Source organism: Puma concolor, chromosome D2, assembly GCF_028749965.1.
Source record: "Puma concolor isolate L17-30 chromosome D2, mPumCon1.1.hap2, whole genome shotgun sequence".
Lineage (NCBI taxonomy): Eukaryota > Metazoa > Chordata > Mammalia > Carnivora > Felidae > Puma > Puma concolor.
Genome location: NC_141677.1, coordinates 82532019 through 82546577, shown reverse-complemented (window position 1 = coordinate 82546577; position 14559 = coordinate 82532019). Strand labels below are relative to the sequence as shown.

General features: G+C 51.6%; 1 protein-coding gene across 1 annotated transcript in view; it reads left to right on the top strand.

Annotated features, from left to right (window-relative positions):
- Positions 1 to 14559, top strand: part of ADAM12 (ADAM metallopeptidase domain 12) — a 353237-nt gene that overhangs the window by 289884 nt on the left and 48794 nt on the right. The window contains exons 12-14 of the mRNA XM_086681149.1: positions 3771 to 3948; positions 8327 to 8416; positions 10664 to 10859. Coding sequence (XP_086537275.1) covers positions 3771 to 3948; positions 8327 to 8416; positions 10664 to 10859 — 464 coding nt within the window. The remainder of the gene's footprint in view (positions 1 to 3770; positions 3949 to 8326; positions 8417 to 10663; positions 10860 to 14559) is intronic.

Genomic DNA, 14559 nt, shown 5'->3' with positions numbered 1-14559 from the left:
TGGATGAGTATGCATGGTATATTTTATGCATACGTAAACACGTGTCCATATTTTATTTCTATGGGTGGAGAGGCAGTGTGGGGCATGGGCGTGTCTGGTAGTTCCTTGGGCAAAGGTCGGATGAGGCAACAGTGGGAAGACATATTTGAATCATCTTGGGATCCTCCTCAGAGCTTCGAATGTAATAGACGCTTGAAAGTTGCTTCTTGCCTAAGTAAGTAGATGGGTGACAAGTGAAAGAGTAGTGACGACACTACACAAAAGGTTTAATTCTGTCATCCTCACCTCCTTCAAAGTTAGAAAGGAGGGTGACACTCACTTTCTGGTGACCCTTTTTTACGTGTGACTCCACTGAGGAAACAGCAATCTTAATAATCGCCGTGCTGATCGATCCCACCCATGGATTCTTGATGCTGTCCTGGGGAGTAGACTCCGTACGTTGTTCATGGTTCACTGGCATATTTTTTATGCCAGTGAACGAACTGTTCTTTGGCTCTTAAAGCAAGACATCAGTGGTTCGCTAGGCAACCAGTGGTTCTTGGGACGTCAAACATTTTCAAATATGTATAGATCAGGATTGTATTGTAATTAGGAGAGTCTAATATTTGGTGCCATCAAATTCCCTTTTGAGATTTAAAATCCTTTACCATCACTAAATTCTGTTTATTGGAGGAAGGGCCATTGGGTTAGATATGATTTTTTAAAAATTTTTCATGTTTATTTATTTTTGAGAGACACAGAGTACGAGTGCGGGAAGGGCAGAGAGCGAGGGAGACACAATCTGAAGGAGGCTCCAGGCTCTGAGCTGTCAGCACAGAGCCCAACGCGAGGCTTGAACCCACCAACTGGGAGATCGTGACCTGAGCCGAAGCCGGACGCCCAACCTTGGGACTGAGTCACCCAGGCGCCCCTAGATATAATTTTTAAATATTCTCATTCTTACAACTGACAGGACCTCAGCAGAAGGGAGATGATGAGCATACCTTTGCTTGTCATTCAAAAATAGTTTCCTGAAAAGGGGGGAAATAGTAAGAGTTTAGAGTTCTTATGAAAAATACCTTCAGCCATTATCAGTCTGGTCCGTGCAGAGCAAAGCTCCCCCGCCATTTAATGATACTCCTTGGTAGTCTGCTTAGCATCAGCATGAATTTGGGTGGCCGAGAGGTCTTCTATTTAGCACATTTCTCTAGACCAGTCCTATCTCTCCATCTATCTTTGAAGCAGCTCTTCCCTCTGCCTGGAATGTTCCTCCTCCAGATGCACCCACAGTGTGGTCCCTCACCTCCTTCAGATGAGAGCTTCAAATGCTACCCCCATACACACCCAGTGATGTCTTTCTCTACCACCCTTCCTAAAAGTTCAGTTCTTCCCACACACGTCCTTTCCTCCTTGCCTGTTTAATTTTTCTCTTTAACATCCCTTTCTAGCACACTTCATTGGCCCCCTTACCTTATGCATTACCCACCTGCCCGGCTGGAATGGAAGCTCCATGATAATCAGGATTTTTCAATGCTTTGTTCACTGCCCACCCCCCACCATTTCTAAGAGAAATAGAAACTTACCATCATGCAGGTAACTCTACTTCTGAGAGCATCTAGCAGACACACGAACGCATTTGTGCCAACAAGGATCTGTTCTCCTCTCCCAAACGTTCTGAAGTTTAAGTCCTGGACTTAAACTAATCCCATCCATCTTCTTACTGTCTATCCCTCTTCTTTAGTCTCATCTCTCCAAAGCCCAATATGCATTTGACATTTTGCAAGACAGTGAGATGGGAGGGTCTGGGGCTGGCCTCGGCCCCTAAGCCTTTAGCCTCCGAACACTGGTGGACGTTCTCCACCCATTTGTGAAAAAAGGGTGGTTCGCTGATCTTCTCTCAACTAGTGTTGTTCTTGCTCTCAACCCTTCCTGAGCTTCACCAGTGACCCTACTGTCTTTTCTAGTTAACTGTGAAAACATTCTAGAAATCTGTTCCTTTCCAGAATGCACTGATAAGAGTTCATCACAACACCTGGCTGCATAGCACATGAGAACAAGGTTTAGTGTCTGGATCAGGCCCTGAGCTACGTAAGTGTCCTAGGACTGTCAACACAGAAGGAGGTCTGATCCTTTGCCTTGATGAAACGTATTCCGTTGCAAAGGGAACAGCTCTCGATTCCCTGCACAACATACCGTTGTCTTGTCAACACAAAGCACTTCTAAATGGATAAAATTAGAATTTTCAGGTGATCATCACTTGAAGCTATTTGGCATCATTTTGATATCAAGAGTAATCTGTCTGCCAAGGGAGGTTCTAAAGATTTCGAAAGGAACTTTGTGACAGCACTAGAAGTAAGCCTTGCTTTATTATTATTACCTCTCCATCCAGTGCAAGACATGGGCTTATTCATTTATTTGTAGATTCGAATTCTACTCCAGAGTTAATCACCCGAGATGGATAAAACACATTAGGGGGGGATAAGACAGTTTTACCAGTTTATTAGCAGGAAATGATCCTGATCTCAAAATTTGCCAAATTATATTGAATCGTGGCTGGTCTGACATCTTTAGGGATACATCCAGCTTGCATTGGCTTGGCCAGTTGATTAGAATCCGGTCATAATGTCACCCCATAAACGTCCACATGGAAAGAGGGTGTTCGGGCTTGCCGGTCAACAGGCCCTACTTCCTCACTAAATAGCCGAACCTTCTGAGTTTCTGGCGTCCTTGCCCCTCATAACCATCGCTGCCTCAAGATAAGAGAAAATGCATCTGAATAAAGAGTGAGCTACTCTATGTGTGTTGGGTAACACTAACTGCTATAGGAAACAAGCCCCTAATTTTCAGTGGCTTATCATAATAGAGGTGGGTTTCCCACCCAGATGACACTCCGAGGCTCTAAGCTGCCAGTGGCTTCCCTCCCAGCAGGGAGTCAGGACCAGACGCCGCCTCCTAGGACATTGCAATACCCTGAGCTCAGCTGACCGAGGGGAACGAAAGGACCTGAAGAGCCACAGTCCCCTTACCTTCAACTGGAAGCATTCCGCATCACTTCACCTCTGTTCACGTTCCATTGCCGAGAATTAGTCCTCTAGCCCATCCTGGAGCAAGGGGGTGGGGCAGCCCCTCTGGACCATGGAAGGCGGAACATGAACTATGCCGGGAAGGTTGGCCAACTTTGCCACATCCACTGTAGCCCTGGTGTTTTGAGGCAAGAGCAGGGCCCACACTTCCAGTCCCCTGCATTTTCTTACAGCTCTGCTTTCAGAGGCAGTGATCTGCCCTTCGTAGACCCGAATGCCAGCCTCAGCCAGCCCTCACCTACAGTGGGGTTGTGTCCATGGAACCGAGGAAGTGATACGCACAGTCATTTGTACCTGTCTCTTCCTTGTGCTTTCCAATGAGGACACCAGTGTGCATTCGTATTACAAGCTGCAGGTCCCAAGGACTCGTTTTTTGTTGCTGTTGTTGTATCGTTTCGTGTGGAACTGTTCATGATTGTCCATCATGAGATGCTGTACAAATTTGTCGATTTGAAAATGGTCAGAAGAGGATTTGTTTTTTGGTAGAGCACTTCTTCCTTGGTAGCGTGGGCACTGTATGGGGATAGATCTCAGGATGTAGCCGAGTGCACCTCGTTTTATGCCGGGCAACTAAGCCTCGGTTCACTGGGACTAAGGGTGGACATGTGGGCAGCGCTCGCCAGCGAGCCCCGTGAATCTCTGTACGAGAAGAGGCTCAAGAAGCCACTCTGTGCCTCGACGGCTGACCGTTTCAGCTCTTCTCCGCAGGTTCCCTTTCCCCATGGTGTTCAGCAGCTGCAGCAAGGAGGACCTAGAGGCCAGCCTGGAGAAAGGCATGGGAATGTGCCTCTTCAACCTGCCGGAAGTGAAGCAGTCTTTCGGGGGCCAGAAGTGCGGGAACGGATATGTGGAGCAAGGAGAGGAGTGTGACTGTGGCGGGCCGGAGGTAAGAGATACCCCCTGGGACCGCCGCCTTGCATCTGTGGCTGGCAAAGGAGTAGGGACTTGGAAGAATTATGCAGCAGAACGAAAGTGCTAGAAACTCACGATGGAAAGTCCTAAACAGGCCCCCCCCCCGGAAAGTCCTAAAGAGCCCCCACCCCACCCCGCCTTGAACAGCTGTGCAAGCCAGGGCGGCCTTCTCTTGAATCTCAGAATAAGTTGTATCACTGGTTTTAAAAAGAAAGAATCTTCTCTATTGAAGGACACGGTCTAGGTGAGGCCAGCTGAGGACAAGAACAATAAATAAAGCATTTAGCTTTGAGTTTAACAGAGAAGAAAGCTTGGGGAATGCTAGCTTCAAATGGCTAATAAGCATCATTTCTTTCTCTTTGCAAAGCGAGCAACCAGAGGGGAATTTGAATAAGCAACATTCGTTTTTAACCAAGAGCTCCCACCCAAGTAGAAAAACTGCCTGATGCCGCAGCCTTCTCTGTATGCACAACCCGAGGCTCCAGTCTCCTGCCTCTTTGCTTGTTAGCTTTCAGAAGCAGTAAGCGGAAGCAGGGAACATTTGTATCCAGCAAAGGGCTTATTTAACCCTGTCTTCCAGCCAGTGTCAGGCAAATGTCTTGTTTCCGTAGGGCCCAAGATAAACTTCAGCAACATAAAAAATTATTTAACAGCCACTTTTTAATCTCCGAATGATCTTGAGAAGGAAGGAGAAAGAGAGCACACAGTGAGATCTCTTGGTAAAACAGGTGTCTGCTGGAAGCTTGGAGGAGGCAGTGTTTAGAATAAATCAAAGCAAGGAGTTTGTATAGCAAGCAGTCTGCATGTGGGATTCCCTCCCCGAGAGCTTATGCAAGCGGAAATGGTAGACGGGTTCAAGGCGGGCTTGGCTAGATTCGCAGACAGGCTTGGTGAGGGCTTAGGAAGAGCATGTTTTGGAGGGCTGCTCCGAAAAGGGGAGTCTAGGGTGGAAGGAAATGTGCAGAGATCCTGGGATATCCGTCAGATTCCTGTGCTCATCAGACAGGCAACCGGTTGTAGAACCTTCTTCATATTTGTAATTCCCAAGGCTCTGCGTTTTCCCATACCAGCAGGAACGATCTTGGTCTCAGTCTGGCCAGCTCTGCAAGAACTTCAGGAGTGAATAAGCACTGGGGGATGGGGCTAGTAGAGGTGGTCCCATCAAATGCTTGTGCGTCCTTTCCAAATCCGGGATTCAACAGCGATACCAGCACTGTCCACGGCAGCGATAATTTTGCTCACGGTGTGTTGGGGGTGATTGCTGTACGGGAGCCAGTCCTCATGCACAGGGTTACAGAAACTCTTCTGAAGATTGGTGGAGGAAAACTTGAAACTGTCATGGGATGGGGGATACAACGGGGAGAGTCCTTGGGGACTTTGTTAATTACCTGCAGAAGAAAAACAAAATTAGGATAAATTGCCCGTATTTCTCAGGAGAGGCCATGTGGACTTAAAATGGTTTCTCTTTGATTGGAACTCCTTGTAATTGTTTATTTACTCTGAATAAGTTTGACAGCTCTTCCTAGAGTCACGAACTCTCAGGTGTAGAATGATCATCCGCAGTCATTGGCTCCATATTCCAACACCACCACCATCCTGTCAACGAATGTTTGAGGACCTGAAATTTGCCAGCCACTGATGTTATGGTCCTCAACTTCGCCTCCATCGAGGAGTCATTCAGCTTTGACGGGGTGCTTGCGATCTCTCCAGGCAGGACGTCATGGCAGGGCAGCACTGATTCAGTCAAACTCCTTCCTTAGGTAGAGCCATGTTCTGCTTGCATATAGTTCCCGACTGTATGTTTCTGTGGTCGGGTCCTTGTTTCACAGGATAAGTTCTTGATATCCGAAGAGACGACTCTCATTCTTTCCATCGACATTTCTTTCAAAGTCTGAGCAATCTTTCAAAGTTCTAGGCAAGCGTCTTACCTCAATTTGTAGTTTTTTAGTTTTTGCTTTTCAAATTGTGTCCAAGAGTATAACAACCCATATCCAGTTTCCAAACTGCTTTGACCAAAACTTTTAGTCAGCCCCGGGCTTAATTCACCTGCGCTCTTTAGGCCCCTGCCCAGCGCTCAGGCCCTGGAAATAGTCTTCATGCCTTTGCTTCGTGTTAGCCCGTGCGTTCCCTGGCCCCCAGAGGGACTCAATGTGTCACCACATCGGGGAGCGAACGGGACCAGAACTTCCCCAGCTCATAACTGGATTCCTCTTCTGCCCCCTTGCTCTCAGAAATAATCACTGTTTTCAGGAGGATGCACTATAGACTTAATCTCAGTGCACTGTGATTAAGAATTTGTATCTACCACCCACAACCCAAGAATGACATGGCCTTTGCAGAGAGTTCACTAACGGCTTCATTATTCTTTTTTCTTTGGAGAACTAGTGTTCATTGGCTCTGTTGAACTTTCCTATTGAGTACTAACATAATATATGTATCAACAGATGAAGAATTTGTCTCTTCTGATACGTATAGTCCTGCAGAAGGAATAGATTCTGGGTAGTTAAAAAGGCAAGTGGTTTCTGGAGCCTTCCGTACAGGGCATTGGATTTACATCAACCATAAGGATATCCTGACAACTCACTCATTCATCCAGCTAACGGGGTTGGGAAAGCAGCCTTATCTCCTTGTTTAAAGTCAATAGAATGACAGTAGCCTGCAAATATCTTTTAAACTTAGTTATCTTTCTCACATTATCAAGCCCCTTTGAAGTCAAAGCCATTCTACTTGGCTGCATTTCCATTTGAACTGCTGCTTATATTTTTTAGTGATTTGGTCGGGGGTGAGGAGGTAGTTCTTAAAGAATCTTAGGACCTAGTTTTCAGATGGCTGATTTAACGGAGACGCTCAAGGAAATGTGTCATTTGGTTAATAGGTCATTAGTAGAGCCATTTAGACCACAGTGAACAGGACAACACTGCTGTGTATTTGACGGTACTGATCAGGAATGCAATCAATCAGTGGACTCCTTTTAAAAACAAAGCAAGTTCCTAAACTTATATAAGTCCATGAGTTAGAAACCCTTCCTGTCATCAAAGTTACAGCTATGACTTCTGGTTGGCACTTTCGTCTTACTGTGTATGTTATACGCTCCGGATGTTTATAAGGTCCTTGAGCAAATTTAAAATTTCATAACTTTGGATGGATGTATAATGGGAGCAAATCGTAAACACCAAATGAGAGCATGATTCATAGAGTCTCACACAGGACACAGTTCAGAGATCCAGGATCGTCCTAAATCTTCCGGATTATCCACAAAATTTTATTCATTGTGTTTGTAATACTGATGATAACTTCAATACCAGAACATGGTTTTCAGGAGTAAAATATTATACTATTAAAATACTACATGATTGGTTTCACTCTAATGGTATATATCTTCTTCTGCTCATGTCACATCCTAAATAAAAGGGCATTACTTAATGCTAAAAGGACATTAATTAATTAATTAACACGAGTTAATACTAATGACCCCATGAACTCTTCTTTCGGATAATTCATTTTCTTCTAACATGTGTAAACTCTAGGTTATTGGGATGTTCTAAAGTACAAGGACTTCATAAATGCAGTAGGTAATATGTATGGACCTTTCGGGGAGAGCCGAGCAAAGGTGCCAATCCCTTGTAGGGCTTTTGTTAGAAGAACGTGGGCACTTGTGAAGAACAACTTAACAGAGGAGGTCATTTTCCGTCCTTTCAGAGAGAGCGGTCCATCTAATATGTGATCTCTCTGTTGAAATCCCTTGCAAATCCACGGGCACATCCCACAGACCTCCTTTCCGGCCTCTTGGTCATTCTGATGTGCATTTCGGACCTGAGAGGTGCCTTGTCCGGGTGAGGCAGCCACCTGTGCCGAGCAAGAGTCTTGGCTACCGCATTGGGCTGGAGGGCGGGGAGCTGTGGTTCCACGATTGATTGGACCCCATTCCCTGCTGGCGTGCTCCAGATTAAAAGGGTCAGTATTTGAAGAGTTGAGTTTGTACACACCTGTGTAGATTTTTAAAGTGAGTTCAGAGTGTTCTGGCGATCCTGAGACCGTTCACTACAATAAGACCTGCATGAGTCATGAATCAGAGGCCTCCCCACAGACCCCCAGCCACAGCCCACTTGACTGGATCGGGCAGCCCGCCTTCCTATGCATGCTCCCCTTACCCTCTGTGAAAGGCACGGAATGAGTGCCGTTGATTCTTCCCAGGGATTCACAGACCTTGGCAAGCTTCACAGAAGCTTGGCTTTGCTAGATGTGAAAATAAGCTCAGGCTGGTCTTCAGCTCCTTCCCTTTATGGCCCCGGGCCTTCCATGAGTAGTTGCCCCACGAGACCCTGTCAAACGAGTCCCACTGTCCTCCCCAGGAATGTACGAACGTCTGCTGCAATGCCACCACCTGTACCCTGAAGCCGGACGCTGTGTGCGCACACGGGCTGTGCTGTGAAGACTGTCGGGTGAGCTCTCTCGGCCCCGAGGCCACCCCCAGGTTCAGGTGCTTCCACAATGACACAGGACGAGCGAGGCAATAGGATGGCCTCCCGGCCCCTCTACTGTGAAAACCGCAACTCCTCACCGTGCAAGCCGGTGTCCCCCACTGTTGTCCAGTCTTCGTGTGAAATGCACACTTTATTTATGTATCTATTTTTTTTTTTTTTGAGAGAGAGAGAGAGAGAGAGGGAGAGAGAAAGCATGAGCAGGGGAGGGGCACAGAGAGAGGGAGACAGAATCCCAAGCAGGTTCTGCAGTGTCGGCGCAGAAGAGCCCGACGCGGGGCTCGAACTCACGAACTGTGCCATCAGGACCTGAGCCGGAACCAAGAGTCAGATGCTTAGCCCACTGAGCCCCCCAGGCGCCGCCTCCAATCTTTGTGTGAAATGCACACTCGAATGCTAAGTCATCGGTGATCAGTCATTTATTTACGGGTTGGAAAGGAATTGTTCCCCAAAACTCTGGCTCACTGTGACACACTCCAGTTGTGCTGCTGGACTCTGGTAAGATGCGTGGTCCTATTACCATGATGGGAGCAGCTAGAGAGAGAGTCTCCACCCCGGTCACTCAGCCTCCGCTCTATCCCAAGAACATCTACCTGCCGGGCTGAGAGGCCACGCGGGTCGTTCCAGGGAATATATGTAACCACCTTGATCTTGATGTCCTCCCAACACAAGGATTGGCCCACCCAGCCCGAACAATGGCGGCCCTTTGATACTTTGGTCATTGCTGCTGCCATGACAGATTGCCATTTGTTTGGGCAATTCCATTGTTTGTCTCGTCATTCAGAGCTGAGATCTGACTGAGGAGAAGCCTGAGCTTTTGATTCAAAGGTTCCAAGGGTAGACTTTCTTTCTTTTTCAATTAAGCGATTGATCTTGGCATTCTGCTCGCAGGAAACTCCCTCTCAGCTCCCCACCCAGCCCCGTGATTCAGAAGTGCATTACAGCATCTTACGTTCAGCCTAAAATATCCATCCTGCCCTTTCTCTCCGTGATTAACTTCTGGGGGACACTCAAGGAAGCTGACACCACCAACACCCCCACCCCGGGCACACAGCTGCTGGCCATGGAAGGGGGCGGGCGGGGGTGGGGCAGGTCGCTGGCCGTGTAGCCTCTGACAAGCCACTCTGAGCCTCGGTGTCTTCAACCACAGAAAGGCGAGCCATTGGCCGATGGGTCCTAACATCTTTTACAGCTCCCTTGCTTCACTTCTGCCCCGTGAAGTCCTACAGACAGGTTTCCAAGCCCATGATTTGATGACAAAATGAAATACAATTGTCACTGAGCCCTTGGAATGATTTTTGTCCTCTTGGCCACAAGTGCTAACACTGTAAGAGCAAACCTCATCTTAAAACACGTGGCGAGGGGCGCCTGGGCGGTGCAGTCGGTTAAGCGTCCGACTTCAGCCAGGTCACAATCTCGCGGTCCGGGAGTTCGAGCCCCGCGTCGGGCTCTGGGCTGATGGCTCGGAGCCAGGAGCCTGTTTCCGATTCTGTGTCTCCCTCTCTCTCTGCCCCTCGCCCATTCATGCTCTGTCTCTCTCTGTCCCAAAAATAAATAAAAACGTTGAAAAAAAAAATTATAAAAAAATAAAAATAAAAAAAAAAAACAAAAAAAACAAAAAAACACGTGGCGACTAGAGATCTTCAGAATTAAGGAGCCCATCAGCTGGTACTCCCTTCCCATGCCTCCTTTGAGATGACAGGTACCACCAACCAGCCTGTCTCCTCATCAGAAGACCCTAATGCCGCATTAAATTAAAAACAGGCAGCTCTTGGGGCTCCTGGGTGGCTCAGTTGGCTAAGCGTCCAACTTCAGCACAGGTCACCATCTCATGGCTCATGAGTTCGAGCCCCACATTGGGCTCTGTGTTGACAGCTCAGAGCCTGGAGCCTCCTTCAGATTCTGTGTCTCCCTCTCTGCCCCACCCTTGCTCACGCTCTCTCAAAAATACATAAACATTTAAAAATGAAAAAAAAAAAAGGAAGCTCTTGATTGCCCCCCTCCCTAGTGGAAAGGTAAACCCCAGAGCCCAGAGCAAGATTCTGTGTATTTAACGACTCTCCGTGTCTCTCTCTTCCCTTGGGATCCTTGCCCCTTGATGTGAGGCTTCGGGAGGATGGCCCGGCCCCGGCTCCGGCCCAGGAGCACTGCCGGGAAGCCGCTTCCCTTTCCTGCAGTGCACGGGCCATAAACAGCCTCTCCTTCCAGCTAAAGCCTGCGGGAACGGCATGCAGGGACTCCAGCAATTCCTGTGACCTCCCCGAGTTCTGCACGGGGGCCAGCCCCCAGTGCCCGGCCAACGTGTACCTGCACGACGGGCACCCGTGTCAGGGAGTCGACGGCTACTGCTACAACGGCATCTGTCAGACCCACGAGCAGCAGTGCGTCACGCTCTGGGGACCAGGTATGTGGCCGCCCCCGGTGGGCGCGGGGCCGTGGGGCTTGGGGAGCTCGCTCGGTTCCCGTAAGCGTCGCTCCCGCCGCGCCGTCTGCAAAGCTTCCCTCCCTTCAGCTGGAGCGATTGGCTCCCTGGAAGACCTGGGGCCGTGCCGGGCGCTGGGCGTGCAGAAAGGGGCACTGCCCGGAGCGCGGCCCACTGAGAGATGTGTGAACACCTGCTGTGCGCCCTGTGGAGCGATGGGGAGGACCAGCCATGACCCCTGCCCTCAGATGGCTTAACAGTCGTTGGGCAGACAGATAGAACTCCCTACCCGCTCTGATCACGTAAGTGCTTCTTGGTGCTCGGGCAAGAGAAAGTCCTGGCAGACTTGCCGCGTGAGGAGCCTGTGACCAGGAAGGACAAGGAGGGGTCACTCCTGACGCAGGGAGCGGCGAGCTGGCATGTGGAGAGGGCTGCCGGGGCGGGAGGCCGGGACCCCAGGGTGCAGAGGAAGAACGTGCGGACAGGTGTTGGAGGGCCTCGCGAGGCATCCGGGTTCTAAAAGCAGAGTGGTGGACGTGTGCGTGCCCGAAAAAGGCACCCGGACGGGCAGGTGGCCAGGAAGCAGCTGCTGGGGCAGTTAGGGGCCGTCCACTCCGTGCTTCCTGTGTGCAGGATGCTGGGCCAGATGCTCCGTATGACGCATCCCTTCCAGCCCTCCAACGGGAGAGAGGTAGGGGAAATGACTACGGTTCAGAGAAGGTGCAGCTGAAATTCAGAGGCCGGAGGTCAGCTTCCTGACGGTGCAAGGCTGGGATTGGCGCCCAGGCCCACGGACCCAAGAGCCATACGTAATGCACGCCGTGCGGCTGTGCCCAAGAGCCAGGCCTAGAACAAAACTTCCACGGAAGCTCCATGGCGGAGTGGGTGCTGGGACGCCACAGGAGGCAGAATCGGGCCCCTGGACGTGGCTCTCTGTTGCCCGTCTTCTGGGGCCGGGAGTCCAGGGCCCCCGTGGGGCAGCCGGGACCCTGAGGGCTCCTCACCCCAGCGTTTGCCTGCCTCTGCCCCCCTCCCCCCGCCCCGGGATCCCAGCAGCGAATCCAGTCCCCCAGAGAGCACTTTCCAAGAGTGCGGCCCCCACCCCGTCTTGCCCTTCTCCCTCCTCCCCGCCGCCTGCGGAGGTGACCTCAGTGCTGGCCGGGGACACCAGCTGTGGCACGGCCACCGTGGCCAGCCAGGCAGAGAGCCAGGCGAGCTCTAGAGGAAGGGAAATCCGACGCTGGGTCTTTGTCAGACTTTCACGTGTGAGGTTTCGGTTTCAGGGGTGATGAGGGCAGTAAACGAGGGCAGAAAATGGTGGCCGGTCATCAAAGCTTGGGTGTTCGGCGGGGAGTGAAAGCGGTGGCCAAGCAGGGAGAGCAAGGACCGGTGTTTCTGAGGGTTGAGCCCGCGGCCCCAGCAGCCGGAGATGGCCCTCTGTACTTGGACGGCCCTGAGGGGCAAGGAGGAGCAGCGTGGTGCAGCCGGGGGCTGGTGCAGCCGGGGGCTGGTGCGGCCCGTTCGCCGTGTCTGGGAGGAGCGCTCCCGGGTCTCCTCAGGCTCCGCGGGTCCACTCGGGCACAAAGCGGGAGGCCCTCAAAATACACGCGTCAGGGCCGCCTGGGTGGCGCAGTCAGTTAAGCGGCCGACTTCGGCTCAGGTCACGATCTCGCGGTCCGTGAGTTCGAGGCCCGCGTCGGGCTCTGGGCTGACGGCTCAGAGCCTGGAGCCTGTTTCCGATTCTGTGTCTCCCTCTCTCTCTGCCCCTCCCCCGTTCATGCTCAGTCTCTCTCTGTCTCAAAAATAAATAAAAACGTTGAAAAAAAATTAAAAAAAAAAACAAAACGATACACGCGTCGGATGCCCGGCTGGGCTCTGAGCGGGTCAGCGACTTCAGACAGCTTTCAGTCAAGCGAGGTCACTTTGGGACAGCGGCTACCACTGCAGGCCACATCCTCGTGGCCTGAAGCATCCCTGGTGGCCGCTCCTCCCCAGCCTTTCTCCGGACTCAGCAGTCTCCCCGCTTCTCGAGTTACAGGGGGAGTCGTGACGCTCCCTTCCAAAACGGCCTTCTGTGGCCAGAGCACACACAGCACTTGGAGCCTTTGGAGGCCAATGTGCTCTCCGATGTCCCGCTGTATTGCAGCGTCTGGCCCCGTTTCCAAAGTGAGGTCAGCTTGAACTCCGCGGCCCTCTCTGAGCCATCGCCACCGTGTGACTCAGCTGGCTGCGCGCCTTAGATTCCTGGTGACCGAGGCGGGTATTTATCTCATCGGATCAGGCCTTCTCAAGCTGCCTGACTAGAGAGAGGAGAGAGAGAGAGAGAGAGAGCGCGCCAGACAGGCAGGCAAACCGACAGCCTGACTCACGGACTGAGCTTTTCAAAAGCGAGAGCAGTAGGAAGTTCCCTCCTGTGGATTCTCAGCGTCCTCGTGGCTGACGGTGAGGCTGGCAGCCTGGCAGCCCCGGGGACCCCCACCAGCTCCTGAGGAGGGCCGCTCCCCCGGAGCTCCTCGCTCGCCTCCCCTCTCCCCTGCCGCCCCCCTGAGGGCTGAGGAGGCCTGTGCCGGGGCAGTGGCGCGGTCGCCGCCAGAGGGTCAGTGCACGTGGACCGAGACTTCCTGGCATCGGGGAGGCTCAGCGTTCCTGGAAATGACAAGCTTGGGGACCCGCCTCAGGCTCGGGGCTTTGGGGGTTCAGTGCACTCCAGCCACCTCCTTCTCAGGACTTCAGGTCGCTGCACCAACTTCCTCAGGAGGGCGGAGGACGAGCACACCAGAACCAGCGGGGGCCCTCCACACCGGGGACCTTCTCAGAAGGGCCTCTGACCGCCTCCTGGGTAAACGCGGCGGGTTCCTTCCCTTCCCTGGCAGTGCAGCTGTCTTGTGGTCTAGTTCAAGGGCGCTGTATGAGTTTCCTGCGGCTGCTGTAACAAATGACCACAAATTTAGCGGCTTACGACAACACAGATTTGTCGTCTTCTGGCCCTGCGAGTTGGAAGCCCTAAAACCGAGACGTCGGCAGGGGGACGTTACTTTTGCAGGCCGTAGGGGAGAGCGTATCCCTGCGCCTCCGCCAGCTTCCTGAGGCCCCCGCGTTCCTTGGCCCGTGGCCCCTCCTTCATCTTCGAGGGCGGCAGCTCGTATCTTCCAGGCTCTCTCTCTCTCTGGCTTCTCCTTCCTTGCTCACATCTTCTCCGAGTCTGACCCTCCTGCCTCCCTCTTTTAAGGGCCCTGTGATTACGTTGCACCTATTCAGACCATTCAGGAGACTCCCCACCCCCCCCAAATCCTTAATCACATCTTCAAAGTCCCTTTGCCACGTAAGGTCACATATTCACGGGTTCCGAGGATTAGAATGCGGGCCCCTTTGGGGGGCCCTTTTTCTGCCTGCCACAGGTGCTAAACAGACCCCTTACTAGCCAGGTGACCTTCGACAGGTCTACTCAACCTTTGTGCCTCATCTGTAACATGGGGCTTGTCAGATGCCTACCCTGTGGGTATGTCATCGTCCTCTAACCCAGCCTGTTAGCCATCGTATGTAAGGTGTCCCATGCAGTAGCATGCTAGATGCGTGGCTCCTAGTAAGTCCGAACTCTGCAAATAAGATGGGATTGAGCTCACAGGACGCTCAGGGACTAGTGAGCAAGATTCTCTGAGTGCCGTGATGTGGTGAGGCATGG